Source organism: Oncorhynchus mykiss, chromosome 2 (genome assembly GCF_013265735.2).
Source record: "Oncorhynchus mykiss isolate Arlee chromosome 2, USDA_OmykA_1.1, whole genome shotgun sequence".
Taxonomy (NCBI): Eukaryota; Metazoa; Chordata; class Actinopteri; order Salmoniformes; family Salmonidae; genus Oncorhynchus; species Oncorhynchus mykiss.
In genome coordinates, this window is record NC_048566.1 from 12,631,912 (window position 1) to 12,649,086 (window position 17,175).

General features: G+C 49.1%; 1 protein-coding gene across 2 annotated transcripts in view; it reads right to left on the reverse strand.

Moving 5' to 3' along the window:
• Positions 1-7,790: 7,790 nt before the first annotated feature.
• The window catches only part of pop1 (POP1 homolog, ribonuclease P/MRP subunit), a 34,173-nt gene continuing 24,788 nt past the window's right edge, over positions 7,791-17,175 (reverse strand). For both annotated transcript variants that reach the window (XM_036938159.1, XM_036938156.1), the window contains exons 14-15: positions 16,338-16,523; positions 7,791-10,844 (exon numbers count right to left, since the gene is read on the reverse strand). In XM_036938159.1, the coding sequence (XP_036794054.1) occupies positions 10,025-10,844; positions 16,338-16,523 (1,006 nt within the window). In that variant the 3' untranslated portion in view covers positions 7,791-10,024. The remainder of the gene's footprint in view (positions 10,845-16,337; positions 16,524-17,175) is intronic.

Here is a 17,175-nt window from a genome sequence, read left to right on the forward strand (position 1 = left end):
GCCTCCCTCTCATTAATGAGCTGTTGTCACCCACAGGACTGCCGACCTCATTACCGAGATGTTGTCACCCACAGGACTGCCGACCTCTCATTAATGAGATGTTGTCACCCACAGGACTGCCTCCCTCTCATTACCGAGATGTTGTCACCCACAGGACTGCCGACCTCTCATTAATGAGATGTTGTCACCCACAGGACTGCTGACCTCTCATTACCGAGATGTTTTCACCCACAGGACTGCCGACCTCATTACCGAGATGTTTCACCCACAGGACTGCCACCCTCTCATTAATGAGATGTTGTCACCCACAGGACTGCCTCCCTCTCATTAATGAGATGTCACCCACAGGACTGCCTCCCTCTCATTAATGAGATGTTGTCACCCACAGGACTGCCTCCCTCTCATTAATGAGATGTTGTCACCCACAGGACTGCCGACCTCATTACCGAGATGTTGTCACCCACAGGACTGCCTCCCTCTCATTACCGAGATGTTGTCACCCACAGGACTGCCTCCCTCTCATTAATGAGATGTTGTCACCCACAGGACTGCCTCCCTCTCATTAATGAGATGTTGTCACCCACAGGACTGCCCCCCTCTCATTAATGAGCTGTTGTCACCCACAGGACTGCCTCCCTCTCATTAATGAGATGTTGTCACCCACAGGTCTGCCTCCCTCTCATTAATGAGCTGTTGTCACCCACAGGACTGCCGACCTCATTACCGAGATGTTGTCACCCACAGGACTGCCGACCTCTCATTAATGAGATGTTGTCACCCACAGGACTGCCGACCTCATTACCGAGATGTTGTCACCCACAGGACTGCCGACCTCTCATTAATGAGATGTTGTCACCCACAGGACTGCCGACCTCTCATTACCGAGATGTTTTCACCCACAGGACTGCCGACCTCATTACCGAGATGTTTCACCCACAGGACTGCCGACCTCATTACCGAGATGTTGTCACCCACAGGACTGCTGACCTCATTAATGAGCTGTTTTCACCCACAGAACTGCCGACCTCATTAATGAGATGTTGTCACCCACAGGACTGCGTCCCTCTCATTAATGAGATGTCACCCACAGGACTGCCTCCCTCTCATTAATTAGCTGTTGTCACCCACAGGACTGCCTCCCTCTCATCAATGAGATGTTGTCACCCACAGGACTGCCTCCCTCTCATTAATGAGATGTTGTCACCCACAGGACTGCCTCCCTCTCATTAATGAGATGTTGTCACCCACAGGACTGCCTCCCTCTCATTAATGAGATGTTGTCACCCACAGGACTGCCTCCCTCTCATTAATGAGATGTTGTCACCCACAGGACTGCCGACCTCATTACCGAGATGTTGTCACCCACAGGACTGCCTCCCTCTCATTACCGAGATGTTGTCACCCACAGGACTGCCTCCCTCTCATTAATGAGATGTTGTCACCCACAGGACTGCCTCCCTCTCATTAATGAGATGTTGTCACCCACAGGACTGCCTCCCTCTCATTAATGAGATGTTGTCACCCACAGGACTGCCTCCCTCTCATTAATGAGATGTTGTCACCCACAGGACTGCCTCCCTCTCATTAATGAGATGTTGTCACCCACAGGACTGCCTCCCTCTCATTAATGAGATGTTGTCACCCACAGGACTGCCTCCCTCTCATTAATGAGATGTTGTCACCCACAGGACTGCCCACCTCATTACCGAGATGTTGTCACCCACAGGACTGCCTCCCTCTCATTAATGAGATGTTGTCACCCACAGGACTGCCTCCCTCTCATTAATGAGATGTTGTCACCCACAGGACTGCCTCCCTCTCATTAATGAGCTGTTGTCACCCACAGGACTGCCGACCTCATTACCGAGATGTTGTCACCCACAGGACTGCCGACCTCTCATTAATGAGATGTTGTCACCCACAGGACTGCCTCCCTCTCATTACCGAGATGTTGTCACCCACAGGACTGCCGACCTCTCATTAATGAGATGTTGTCACCCACAGGACTGCTGACCTCTCATTACCGAGATGTTTTCACCCACAGGACTGCCGACCTCATTACCGAGATGTTTCACCCACAGGACTGCCACCCTCTCATTAATGAGATGTTGTCACCCACAGGACTGCCTCCCTCTCATTAATGAGATGTCACCCACAGGACTGCCTCCCTCTCATTAATGAGATGTTGTCACCCACAGGACTGCCTCCCTCTCATTAATGAGATGTTGTCACCCACAGGACTGCCTCCCTCTCATTACCGAGATGTTGTCACCCACAGGACTGCCTCCCTCTCATTAATGAGATGTTGTCACCCACAGGACTGCCTCCCTCTCATTAATGAGATGTTGTCACCCACAGGACTGCCTCCCTCTCATTAATGAGCTGTTGTCACCCACAGGACTGCCGACCTCTCATTAATGAGCTGTTTTCACCCACAGAACTGCCAACCTCATTAATGAGATGTTGTCACCCACAGGACTGCCTCCCTCTCATTAATGAGATGTTGTCACCCACAGGACTGCCTCCCTCTCATTAATGAGATGTCACCCACAGGACTGCCTCCCTCTCATTAATGAGATGTTGTCACCCACAGGACTGCCTCCCTCTCATTAATGAGATGTTGTCACCCACAGGACTGCCTCCCTCTCATTCATGAGATGTTGTCACCCACAGGACTGCCTCCCTCTCATTCATGAGATGTTGTCACCCACAGGACTGCCTCCCTCTCATTAATGAGATGTTGTCACCCACAGGACTGCCTCCCTCTCATTAATGAGATGTTGTCACCCACAGGACTGCCTCCCTCTCATTAATGAGATGTTGTCACCCACAGGACTGCCTCCCTCTCATTAATGAGATGTTGTCACCCACAGGACTGCCTCCCTCTCATTAATGAGATGTTGTCACCCACAGGACTGCCTCCCTCTCATCAATGAGATGTTGTCACCCACAGGACTGCCTCCCTCTCATTAATGAGATGTTGTCACCCACAGGACTGCTGACCTCATTACCGAGATGTTGTCACCCACAGGACTGCCGACCTCATTAATGAGATGTTGTCACCCACAGGACTGCCACCCTCTCATTAATGAGATGTTGTCACCCACAGGACTGCCTCCCTCTCATTAATGAGATGTTGTCACCCACAGGACTGCCTCCCTCTCATTAATGAGATGTTGTCACCCACAGGACTGCCACCCTCTCATTAATGAGATGTTGTCACCCACAGGACTGCCTCCCTCTCATTAATGAGATGTTGTCACTCACAGGACTGCCTCCCGCTCATTAATGAGATGTTGTCACCCACAGGACTGCCTCCCTCTCATTAATGAGATGTTGTCACCCACAGGACTGCCGACCTCATTAATGAGATGTTGTCACCCACAGCACTGCCTCCCTCTCATTAATGAGATGTTGTCACCCACAGGACTGCCTCCCTCTCATTACCGAGATGTTGTCACCCACAGGACTGCCTCCCTCTCATTAATGAGATGTTGTCACCCACAGGACTGCCTCCCTCTCATTAATGAGATGTTGTCACCCACAGGACTGCCACCCTCTCATTAATGAGATGTTGTCACCCACAGGACTGCCTCCCTCTCATTAATGAGATGTTGTCACCCACAGGACTGCCGACCTCATTAATGAGATGTTGTCACCCACAGCACTGCCTCCCTCTCATTAATGAGATGTTGTCACCCACAGGACTGCCTCCCTCTCATTACCGAGATGTTGTCACCCACAGGACTGCCTCCCTCTCATTAATGAGATGTTGTCACCCACAGGACTGCCTCCCTCTCATTAATGAGATGTTGTCACCCACAGGACTGCCACCCTCTCATTAATGAGATGTTGTCACCCACAGGACTGCCTCCCTCTCATTAATGAGATGTTGTCACCCACAGGACTGCCGACCTCATTACCGAGATGTTGTCACCCACAGGACTGCCTCCCTCTCATTACCGAGATGTTGTCACCCACAGGACTGCCTCCCTCTCATTAATGAGATGTTGTCACCCACAGGACTGCCTCCCTCTCATTAATGAGCTGTTGTCACCCACAGGACTGCTGACCTCTCATTAATGAGCTGTTGTCACCCACAGGACTGCCTCCCTCTCATTAATGAGATGTTGTCACCCACAGGACTGCCTCCCTCTCATTAATGAGATGTTGTCACCCACAGGACTGCCTCCCTCTCATTAATGAGATGTTGTCACCCACAGGACTGCCTCCCTCTCATTAATGAGATGTTGTCACCCACAGGACTGCCGACCTCATTACCGAGATGTTGTCACCCACAGGACTGCCTCCCTCTCATTACCGAGATGTTGTAACCCACAGGACTGCCTCCCTCTCATTAATGAGCTGTTGTCACCCACAGGACTGCCTCCCTCTCATTAATGAGATGTTGTCACCCACAGGACTGCCTCCCTCTCATTAATGAGCTGTTGTCACCCACAGGACTGCTGACCTCTCATTAATGAGCTGTTGTCACCCACAGGACTGCCTCCCTCTCATTAATGAGATGTTGTCACCCACAGGACTGCCTCCCTCTCATTAATGAGATGTTGTCACCCACAGGACTGCCTCCCTCTCATTAATGAGATGTTGTCACCCACAGGACTGCCTCCCTCTCATTAATGAGATGTTGTCACCCACAGGACTGCCGACCTCATTACCGAGATGTTGTCACCCACAGGACTGCCTCCCTCTCATTACCGAGATGTTGTAACCCACAGGACTGCCTCCCTCTCATTAATGAGCTGTTGTCACCCACAGGACTGCCTCCCTCTCATTAATGAGATGTTGTCACCCACAGGACTGCCTCCCTCTCATTAATGAGCTGTTGTCACCCACAGGACTGCCGACCTCATTACCGAGATGTTGTCACCCACAGGACTGCCGACCTCTCATTAATGAGATGTTGTCACCCACAGGACTGCCGACCTCATTACCGAGATGTTGTCACCCACAGGACTGCCTCCCTCTCATTAATGAGATGTTGTCACCCACAGGACTGCCTCCCTCTCATTAATGAGATGTTGTCACCCACAGGACTGCCACCCTCTCATTAATGAGATGTTGTCACCCACAGGACTGCCTCCCTCTCATTAATGAGATGTTGTCACCCACAGGACTGCCTCCCTCTCATTAATGAGATGTTGTCACCCACAGGACTGCCTCCCTCTCATTAATGAGATGTTGTCACCCACAGGACTGCCTCCCTCTCATTAATGAGATGTTGTCACCCACAGGACTGCCTCCCTCATTACCGAGATGTTGTCACCCACAGGACTGCCTCCCTCTCATTACCGAGATGTTGTCACCCACAGGACTGCCTCCCTCTCATTAATGAGATGTTGTCACCCACAGGACTGCCTCCCTCTCATTAATGAGATGTTGTCACCCACAGGACTGCCTCCCTCTCATTAATGAGCTGTTGTCACCCACAGGACTGCCTCCCTCTCATTAATGAGCTGTTGTCACCCACAGGACTGCCGACCTCATTACCGAGATGTTGTCACCCACAGGACTGCCGACCTCTCATTAATGAGATGTTGTCACCCACAGGACTGCCGACCTCATTACCGAGATGTTGTCACCCACAGGACTGCCGACCTCTCATTAATGAGATGTTGTCACCCACAGGACTGCCGACCTCATTACCGAGATGTTGTCACCCACAGGACTGCCGACCTCATTACCGAGATGTTGTCACCCACAGGACTGCCGACCTCATTACCGAGATGTTGTCACCCACAGGACTGCCTCCCTCTCATTAATGAGATGTCACCCACAGGACTGCCGACCTCATTACCGAGATGTTGTCACCCACAGGACTGCCGACCTCATTACAGAGATGTTGTCACCCACAGGACTGCTGACCTCTCATTAATGAGATGTCACCCACAGGACTGCCGACCTCATTACCGAGATGTTGTCACCCACAGAACTGCCGACCTCATTACCGAGATGTTGTCACCCACATTACCGAGATGTTGTCACCCACAGGACTGCTGTTGTCACCCACAGAACTGCCGACCTCATTACCGAGATGTTGTCACCCACAGGACTGCTGTTGTCACCCACAGGACTGCTGTTGTCACCCACAGGACTGCCGACCTCATTACCGAGATGTTTTCACCCACAGGACTGCCGACCTCATTACCGAGATGTTTCACCCACAGGACTGCTGACCTCTCACTACCGAGATGTTGTCACCCACAGGACTGCTGACCTCTCATTACCGAGATGTTTTCACCCACAGGACTGCCGACCTCATTACCGAGATGTTTCACCCACAGGACTGCCGACCTCATTACCGAGATGTTGTCACCCACAGGACTGCTGACCTCATTAATGAGCTGTTTTCACCCACAGAACTGCCAACCTCATTAATGAGATGTTGTCACCCACAGGACTGCCTCCCTCTCATTAATGAGATGTTGTCACCCACAGGACTGCCTCCCTCTCATTAATGAGATGTTGTCACCCACAGGACTGCCTCAATCTCATCAATGAGATGTCACCCACAGGACTGCCTCCCTCTCATTAATGAGATGTCACCCACAGGACTGCCTCCCTCATTAATGAGATGTTGTCACCCACAGGACTGCCTCCCTCTCATTAATGAGATGTTGTCACCCACAGGACTGCCTCCCTCTCATTAATGAGATGTTGTCACCCACAGGACTGCCTCCCTCTCATTAATGAGATGTTGTCACCCACAGGACTGCCTCCCTCTCATTAATGAGATGTTGTCACCCACAGGACTGCCTCCCTCTCATCAATGAGATGTTGTCACCCACAGGACTGCCTCCCTCTCATTAATGAGATGTTGTCACCCACAGGACTGCCGACCTCATTAATGAGATGTTGTCACCCACAGGACTGCCTCCCTCTCATTAATGAGATGTTGTCACCCACAGGACTGCCTCCCTCTCATTAATGAGATGTTGTCACCCACAGGACTGCCTCCCTCTCATTAATGAGATGTTGTCACCCACAGGACTGCCTCCCTCTCATTAATGAGATGTTGTCACCCACAGGACTGCCTCCCTCTCATTAATGAGATGTTGTCACCCACAGGACTGCCTCCCTCTCATCAATGATATGTTGTCACCCACAGGACTGCCTCCCTCTCATTAATGAGATGTTGTCACCCACAGGACTGCTGACCTCATTACCGAGATGTTGTCACCCACAGGACTGCCTCCCTCTCATTAATGAGCTGTTGTCACCCACAGGACTGCCTCCCTCTCATTAATGAGATGTTGTCACCCACAGGACTGCCGACCTCTCATTAATGAGCTGTTTTCACCCACAGGACTGCCTCTGACTGGATGTTGTTTGTTTGTCGTAGCGTTCTCGGTAAACCCCAGACACTGTCATGCGTGAATAGCCCAGGAGGCCGGCCGGCCGGCCGACGATCACAGCACGCTCAAAATCGCTTGGGTCACTCGTTTTGCTCAATCGAACAGTAACTGAATGGCCGGTCTGCCTGCTTTTTATAGCAGGCCACGTGACTCACTGTCTGTAGGAGCGAACCATTTTTGTGAACGGGGGGGGGGGGGTGAACCTAAAACTATAGTCAATAATAATAATACATTTTATTTGGTAGATGCCTTTCAGGATATCGTACATTAAGTATATTTCATTGAGGCCTATGTAATGAATTTTAAATTATGCTTGAATATTTAAAATGGGGGAAAAATGTAAAAAAATATATAAAATTATAGCAAATCAGCCCATCAATTTCAAAATAAGGGGCGTGTTCTGGCACACGTCACTTACTGCTACCATGTGCAGTAAACAGTAGCTATCGCTGTGCAGGCTAGGCTACACACCGGTTAGCTAGCTAACTAGGTCTCACTAGACAACTACCATGTGCAGTAAACAGTAGCGAACGCTGTGCAGGCTAGGCTACACACCGGTTAGCTAGCTAACTAGGTCTCACTAGACAACTACCATGTGCAGTAAACAGTAGCTATCGCTGTGCAGGCTAGGCTACACACCGGTTAGCTAGCTAACTAGGTCTCACTAGACAACTACCATGTGCAGTAAACAGTAGCTATCGCTGTGCAGGCTAGGCTACACACCGTTAGCAAGACAACTACCATGTGCAGTAAACAGTAGCGAACGCTGTGCAGGCCAGGCTACACACCGTTAGCAAGACAACTACCATGTGCAGTAAACAGTAGCGAACGCTGTGCAGGCCAGGCTACACACCGTTAGCTAGACAACTACCATGTGCAGTAAACAGTAGCTATCGCTGTGCAGGCTAGGCTACACACCGTTAGCTAGACAACTACCATGTGCAGTAAACAGTAGCGAACGCTGTGCAGGCCAGGCTACACACCGTTAGCAAGACAACTACCATGTGCAGTAAACAGTAGCGAACGCTGTGCAGGCCAGGCTACACACCGTTAGCTAGACAACTACCATGTGCAGTAAACAGTAGCGAACGCTGTGCAGGCCAGGCTACACACCGTTAGCAAGACAACTACCATGTGCAGTAAACAGTAGCGAACGCTGTGCAGGCCAGGCTACACACCGTTAGCAAGACAACTACCATGTGCAGTAAACAGTAGCGATCGCTGTGCAGGCCAGGCTACACTATACAGTAACTAACACAGTGTTTGACAGGGAATAGACTTTAGGTAACTCAGATTGGAGTGGAGGGATTTTTTATTGTCAACCATTTCAACTTCGAGCTCTCAAATCCAAACAAAGAACTGTTTTCACAAAAAATGGGAATCGAGGCAAACCAAAGAATGAGTGGTGTCTTCTCTACAGAGCCAGTACAGACTGGTGTCTTCTCTACAGAACCGGTACAGACTGGTGTCTTCTCTACAGAGCCAGTACAGACTGGTGTCTTCTCTACAGAACCGGTACAGACTGGTGTCTTCTCTACAGAACCGGTACAGACTGGTGTCTTCTCTACAGAGCCGGTACAGACTGGTGTCTTCTCTACAGAACCGGTACAGACTGGTGTCTTCTCTACAGAACCGGTACAGACTGGTGTCTTCTCTACAGAACCGGTACAGACTGGTGTCTTCTCTACAGAACCGGTACAGACTGGTGTCTTCTCTACAGAGCCAGTACAGACTGGTGTCTTCTCTACAGAGCCAGTACAGACTGGTGTCTTCTCTACAGAGCCGGTACAGACTGGTGTCTTCTCTACAGAACCGGTACACACCCAGTGACAATCTGAAGGCAGTCCCTTCGGTGAAAACAATATTGAACTAAAAAAAAATAACTGTCATTTCAACTCGAATGAAAAAAATCCCAGAAAACCTTACAGGGAATTTATTCCACTCAAACAATGTGTCATTCAATGTGTGTAATGTTGTGTGTGCATGCCAGGCATTTCATATCTAGTACCCCTAACAGGGGTTGGGGTGAAGGGACTCATACTAGGCACAGTGTTTTATTTCATATCTAGTACCCCTAACGGGGGTTGGGGTGAAGGGACTCATACTAGGCACAGTGTTTTATTTCATATCTAGTACCCCTAACGGGGGTTGGGGTGAAGGGACTCACACTAGGCACAGTGTTTTATTTCATATCTAGTACCCCTAACGGGGGTTGGGGTGAAGGGACTCACACTAGGCACAGTGTTTTATTTCATATCTAGTACCCCTAACGGGGGTTGGGGTGAAGGGACTCACACTAGGCACAGTGTTTTATTTCATATCTAGTACCCCTAACAGGGGTTGGGGTGAAGGGACTCACACTAGGCACAGTGTTTTATTTCATATCTAGTACCCCTAACAGGGGTTGGGGTGAAGGGACTCGCACTAGGCACAGTGTTTTATTCAGAACACAGTCTGTGGCTTTACATAGAGAAACGGTACTGTTGTGATATGGGATTGAACCTGCAGTACTCCTCAGACCTCTATGTTGATCTTAGGGAAGCAGTACTGTTGTGATATGGGATTGAACCTGCAGTACTCCTCAGACCTCTATGTTGATCTTAGGGAAGCGGTACTGTTGTGATGTGGGATTGAACCTGCAGTACTCCTCAGACCTCTATGTTGATCTTAGCGAATCGGTACTGCAGTGACCCGGGGTTCCGTAGCAGCACCAGTCCTCTCTGGCCTTCAGGCTGTCTGAGCAGGGTGTGTAGGAGACCAGTAAGGCTGAGGAGCCCCAGAGCCTCTCCACAGCCAGCCGACAGGGAGAAGTCCCCCTGGGTCACCCAGCCCAGAGTCACCCTGGAGCAGTGGGAGGTGACGCTGGGAAGGGGTTCCGGCCAGAGACCCAGAGTCAGGGCTGAGGTACAGGAGGAAGAGGGGTTGGTGAGGCTGGATGAGGAGCTAGGATCAGGACCAGGGTTGACACTAGGGACTGAGGTAGAGGCAGGGTCAGACTGCTTGGCGGAGGAAGAGGGGTTGGTGAGGCTAGATGAGGAGCTAGGATCAGGACCAGGGTTGACACCAGGGACCGAGGTAGAGGCAGGGTCAGACTGCTTGTTTTCAGGCTTGGTGGAGGAAGAGGAGGTGGTTCCAGGTTTGTTGTGGTCCTTCTTGCGTGGCCGTTTGACGCGGCTCTTGAAGTGGTCAGTGTGGAGAGGCTCCTGGGGCCCTGTGCAGCCCGGCTCCTTACGTACCAGCTGGAGGTCCTCTGCGGTGGGGACACACACCAGGGCGTGCTGCTCCGGTTGGCCCTTGGTGACGAGGGAGAGACGGATCCACACCAGGCTGCTGCCACCGTGTGCCGAGAGGAGAGACGCTGCAACGTTACGGTTGAGCTGTGGTGTTGATCCCGGGTTACGTGCCCTCTGACATTTAGAGGATGTGGGGCGACACCAAGCGGACAGCTGCCTTAGAGACTTCCTGTTCCTGTTGAACACAGAGACAACCAATTAGGGTTCAGTGTTTAAGCTGCGGAACCCAATCGTGGCTCAGGGTTTATAAAATACAGCCACTACTTCTAGGAAAACCATTTTCTATCCTCAGTGGACCAACAAAGTGGTCTTAAAAAGGTATGAACCGTTGTTTTTTAAAAACCCTCCAGTGATTCCCAGCACCAAAAAAAAATATTGGATTCTGCCAAAGCGCAGTAAAAACACAATCTGAGCTCATGAAGTCAGCCATTACTCTACAAACTGCTGATTTTAGGAGGATAATCTCTCTGCAGTTATTTGGGTCTGGATGTTACCATGATGAAAGGTATGCTGGGGAAGGGTTCGCATCATGAAAGGTATGCTGGGAAGGGGTTATGTTCTCATCATGAAAGGTATGCTGGGGAAGGGTTCTCATCATGAAAGGCATGCTAGGGAAGGGTTCTCATCATGAAAGGTATGCTGGGAAGGGGTTATGTTCTCATCATGAAAGGTATGCTGGGGAGGGGTTATGTTCTCATCATGAAAGGTATGCTGGGGAGGGGTTATGTTCTCATCATGAAAGGTATGCTGGGGAGGGGTTATGTTCTCATCATGAAAGGTATGCTGGGGAGGGGTTATGTTCTCATCATGAAAGGTATGCTGGGGAGGGGTTATGTTCTCATCATGAAAGGTATGCTGGGGAGGGGTTATCATCATGAAAGGTATGCTGGGAGGGGGTATGTTCTCATCATGAAAGGTATGCTGGGGAGGGGTTATGTTCTCATCATGAAAGGTATGCTGGGGAGGGGTCATCATGAAAGGTATGCTGGGGAGGGGTTATGTTCTCATCATGAAAGGTATGCTGGGGAGGGGTTATGTTCTCATCATGAAAGGTATGCTGGGGAGGGGTTATCATCATGAAAGGTATGCTGGGAGGGGGTATGCATCAGATCTGTCAGACACTACGCTACACTGTGGGCGGAAAAGGACAAGTCATTATTAAAACAACAATAGGGGTTTCATAAAAGGTGAAACATTATGAATGAATACTATAAGTCATGCAGAGAGGATTAAACTAATATTAGAGGTAATGAAAAACACTTTCTAGTGACATTCAGGACTCTATTCGGTCTAAGGCTGAAGCACTACAGATTCAGGACTCTATTCAGTCTAAGGCTGAAGCGCTACAGATTCAGGACTCTATTCAGTCTAAGGCTGAAGCGCTACAGATTCAGGACTCTATTCAGTCTAAGGCTGAAGCGCTACAGATTCAGGACTCTATTTGGTCTAAGGCTGAAGCGCTACAGATTCAGGACTCTATTCAGTCTAAGGCTGAAGCGCTACAGATTCAGGACTCTATTCGGTCTAAGGCTGAAGCGCTACAGATTCAGGACTCTATTCGGTCTAAGGCTGAAGCGCTACAGATTCAGGACTCTATTCAGTCTAAGGCTGAAGCGCTACAGATTCAGGACTCTATTCGGTCTAAGGCTGAAGCGCTACAGATTCAGGACTCTATTCGGTCTAAGGCTGAAGCGCTACAGATTCAGGACTCTATTTGGTCTAAGGCTGAAGCGCTACAGATTCAGGACTCTATTCAGTCTAAGGCTGAAGCGCTACAGATTCAGGACTCTATTCGGTCTAAGGCTGAAGTGCTACAGATTCCGCTATAGAAATTGAAAGATAATTTCCCATTGAGCCGACATATGCCACGTTTACCGTGAATGCAGTCTCCACTTCCGCGGTAACATCACCTTTAAATGTCAAATCACGCTGTAACACTGAACTACCGTGATACGGATTGAATAGAGGCCTAACAGGATATAAAGAGGATTGAATAGAGGCCTAACAGGATATAAGGAGGATTGAATAGAGGCCTAACGGGATATAAGGAGGATTGAATAGAGGCCTAACAGGATATAAGGAGGATTGAATAGAGGCCTAACGGGATATAAAGAGGATTGAATAGAGGCCTAACAGGATATAAGGAGGATTGAATAGAGGCCTAACGGGATATAAGGAGGATTGAATAGAGGCCTAACAGGATATAAGGAGGATTGAATAGAGGCCTAACGGGATATAAGGAGGATTGAATAGAGGCCTAACAGGATATAAGGAGGATTGAATAGAGGCCTAACAGGATATAAGGAGGTTTGAATAGAGGCCTAACAGGATATAAGGAGGATTGAATAGAGGCCTAACAGGATATAAGGAGGGTTGAATAGAGGCCTAACAGGATATAAGGAGGTTTGAATAGAGGCCTAACAGGATATAAGGAGGATTGAATAGAGGCCTAACAGGATATAAGGAGGCTTGAATAGAGGCCTAACAGGATATAAGGAGGATGTTTGACTTAGGAACTTTCCTTAACAAAACATATCATTGCAGGAGGACCAACACAAGTACCAGTCATTTGTGAAAACATGGGCTAAGCAGGATACTTACTATAAGATAGTTGAGATAAGTCTTCTAGACGGGTTAGCTGACAACGTCACTTCAATGAGGCAAGGCCGTGTGTTGTAATGATTCTGGTTGGTCAGACAACAACAATGACAAGAAGCTGCCTTGTGGGACTCGTTTCAGCTCGTTATCTTGTTCTTGACACCAGGAGGTGTTTTGACTGATGTCAAATTTTATTTTACCTTTATTTAACCCCTCCCCAGCATATACAGTCAGTTAAGAACAAATTATTATTTACAATGACGGCCTAGGAACAGTGGGGTTAACTGGTCTAGGAACAGTGGGTTAACTGGTCTAGGAACAGTGGGGTTAACTGGTCTAGGAACAGTGGGTTAACTGGTCTAGGAACAGTGGGGTTAACTGGTCTAGGAACAGTGGGTTAACTGGTCTAGGAACAGTGGGTTAACTGGTCTAGGAACAGTGGGGTTAACTGGTCTAGGAACAGTGGGGTTAACTGGTCTAGGAACAGTGGGGTTAACTGGTCTAGGAACAGTGGGGTTAACTGGTCTAGGAACAGTGGGTTAACTGGTCTAGGAACAGTGGGGTTAACTGGTCTAGGAACAGTGGGGTTAACTGGTCTAGGAACAGTGGGGTTAACTGGTCTAGGAACAGTGGGGTTAACTGGTCTAGGAACAGTGGGGTTAACTGGTCTAGGAACAGTGGGGTTAACTGGTCTAGGAACAGTGGGGTTAACTGGTCTAGGAACAGTGGGTTAACTGGTCTAGGAACAGTGGGGTTAACTGGTCTAGGAACAGTGGGGTTAACTGGTCTAGGAACAGTGGGGTTAACTGGTCTAGGAACAGTGGGGTTAACTGGTCTAGGAACAGTGGGGTTAACTGGTCTAGGAACAGTGGGGTTAACTGGTCTAGGAACAGTGGGGTTAACTGGTCTAGGAACAGTGGGTTAACTGGTCTAGGAACAGTGGGTTAACTGGTCTAGGAACAGTGGGTTAACTGGTCTAGGAACAGTGGGTTAACTGGTCTAGGAACAGTGGGTTAACTGGTCTAGGAACAGTGGGTTAACTGGTCTAGGAACAGTGGGTTAACTGGTCTAGGAACAGTGGGTTAACTGGTCTAGGAACAGTGGGTTAACTGGTCTAGGAACAGTGGGGTTAACTGGTCTAGGAACAGTGGGTTAACTGGTCTAGGAACAGTGGGTTAACTGGTCTAGGAACAGTGGGGTTAACTGGTCTAGGAACAGTGGGGTTAACTGGTCTAGGAACAGTGGGTTAACTGGTCTAGGAACAGTGGGTTAACTGGTCTAGGAACAGTGGGTTAACTGGTCTAGGAACAGTGGGTTAACTGGTCTAGGAACAGTGGGTTAACTGGTCTAGGAACAGTGGGTTAACTGGTCTAGGAACAGGGGGTTAACTGGTCTAGGAACAGTGGGTTAACTGGTCTAGGAACAGTGGGTTAACTGGTCTAGGAACAGTGGGGTTAACTGGTCTAGGAACAGTGGGTTAACTGGTCTAGGAACAGTGGGTTAACTAACTGGTCTAGGAACAGTGGGGTTAACTGGTCTAGGAACAGTGGGGTTAACTGGTCTAGGAACAGTGGGTTAACTGGTCTAGGAACAGTGGGGTTAACTGGTCTAGGAACAGTGGGGTTAACTGGTCTAGGAACAGTGGGTTAACTGGTCTAGGAACAGTGGGGTTAACTGGTCTAGGAACAGTGGGTTAACTGGTCTAGGAACAGTGGGTTAACTGGTCTAGGAACAGTGGGTTAACTGGTCTAGGAACAGTGGGGTTAACTGGTCTAGGAACAGTGGGTTAACTGGTCTAGGAACAGTGGGTTAACTGGTCTAGGAACAGTGGGTTAACTGGTCTAGGAACAGTGGGTTAACTGGTCTAGGAACAGTGGGTTAACTGGTCTAGGAACAGGGGGTTAACTGGTCTAGGAACAGTGGGTTAACTGGTCTAGGAACAGTGGGTTAACTGGTCTAGGAACAGTGGGGTTAACTGGTCTAGGAACAGTGGGTTAACTGGTCTAGGAACAGTGGGTTAACTAACTGGTCTAGGAACAGTGGGGTTAACTGGTCTAGGAACAGTGGGGTTAACTGGTCTAGGAACAGTGGGTTAACTGGTCTAGGAACAGTGGGGTTAACTGGTCTAGGAACAGTGGGGTTAACTGGTCTAGGAACAGTGGGGTTAACTGGTCTAGGAACAGTGGGGTTAACTGGTCTAGGAACAGTGGGGTTAACTGGTCTAGGAACAGTGGGGTTAACTGGTCTAGGAACAGTGGGTTAACTGGTCTAGGAACAGTGGGGTTAACTGGTCTAGGAACAGTGGGGTTAACTGGTCTAGGAACAGTGGGGTTAACTGGTCTAGGAACAGTGGGGTTAACTGGTCTAGGAACAGTGGGTTAACTGGTCTAGGAACAGTGGGGTTAACTGGTCTAGGAACAGTGGGGTTAACTGGTCTAGGAACAGTGGGTTAACTGGTCTAGGAACAGTGGGGTTAACTGGTCTAGGAACAGTGGGGTTAACTGGTCTAGGAACAGTGGGTTAACTGGTCTAGGAACAGTGGGTTAACTGGTCTAGGAACAGTGGGGTTAACTGGTCTAGGAACAGTGGGGTTAACTGGTCTAGGAACAGTGGGTTAACTGGTCTAGGAACAGTGGGGTTAACTGGTCTAGGAACAGTGGGGTTAACTGGTCTAGGAACAGTGGGGTTAACTGGTCTAGGAACAGTGGGGTTAACTGGTCTAGGAACAGTGGGGTTAACTGGTCTAGGAACAGTGGGTTAACTGGTCTAGGAACAGTGGGGTTAACTGTTCCTAGGCCGTCATTGAAAATAAGAATTTGTTCTTAACTGACTTGCCTGGTTAAATAAAAGGTAAAATAAATAAATGTATTGTTGGAACTATTTCAGAGGTGTCCCAACTGTCTGAAGTGTATTCACACTCTAGAATGCCCTTCTACCCAATCAGAATGGAGTATTCAACAAAACAGACGCGTGTGTGTGTGACTATAGGTCAAAACAGATGGGGTAGGCGTCGACTGTTGTCAACAGATATATTATATTATATTCAGAATCATCCAGAAGTGGCATCTACCTCAAGACTGTGAAGTTACTCTGGGGTGGTGTCACTTCCTGTTCCATTGATGCGACTGCCTCCTCTCCTCCTCCTCCTCCCTCCTTCACGATCAGCTCCCACTCCTCGACCAGCTGTTGCCAGGGACAACGGAACGGAGCCAGGCAGCCATGTTTGATGTAATTGGTCCGTTTGGCTGGTGGGCGCCTATACAGAGGTCAGGGGTTCATGCTCTAGTCAAACTGTTTCAGGGCAGGAGGGGGAGCCCAGTCGTTTATGTAACGATGATATATAACCCAGTCATTAGCCTCCACTTGATGAAATGAGCTCAGTTGAAATATCAAACTCAAAAGGATAGTTTATATTAAAAACTCTCACCGGTAATCTGACTTGAATCTTAACAGTGTTAACACAGATCCTGTATCAATATGTTGGTTTGAGAGCCAGTACAGTATGAAACATCCAGAATACCAGTGAGTTAGACTTTATCAAACACTACCAGACACCCCCTTTTGCCTGGAGTTACAGGTGACACCGACCATCTCCTCAACACACCTGGAGTTACATCAGGTGATACCAACACACCTGGAGTTACATCAGGTGATACTGACCCTCTCCTCAACACACCTGGAGTTACATCAGGTGACACCAACACACCTGGAGTTACATCAGGTGATACCAACACACCTGGAGTTACATCAGGTGACACCAACACACCTGGAGTTACATCAGGTGATACCAACACACCTGGAGTTACATCAGGTGACACCAACACACCTAGAGTTACATCAGGTGATACCAACACACCTGGAGTTACATCAGGTGATACCAACACACCTGGAGTTACATCAGGTGACAC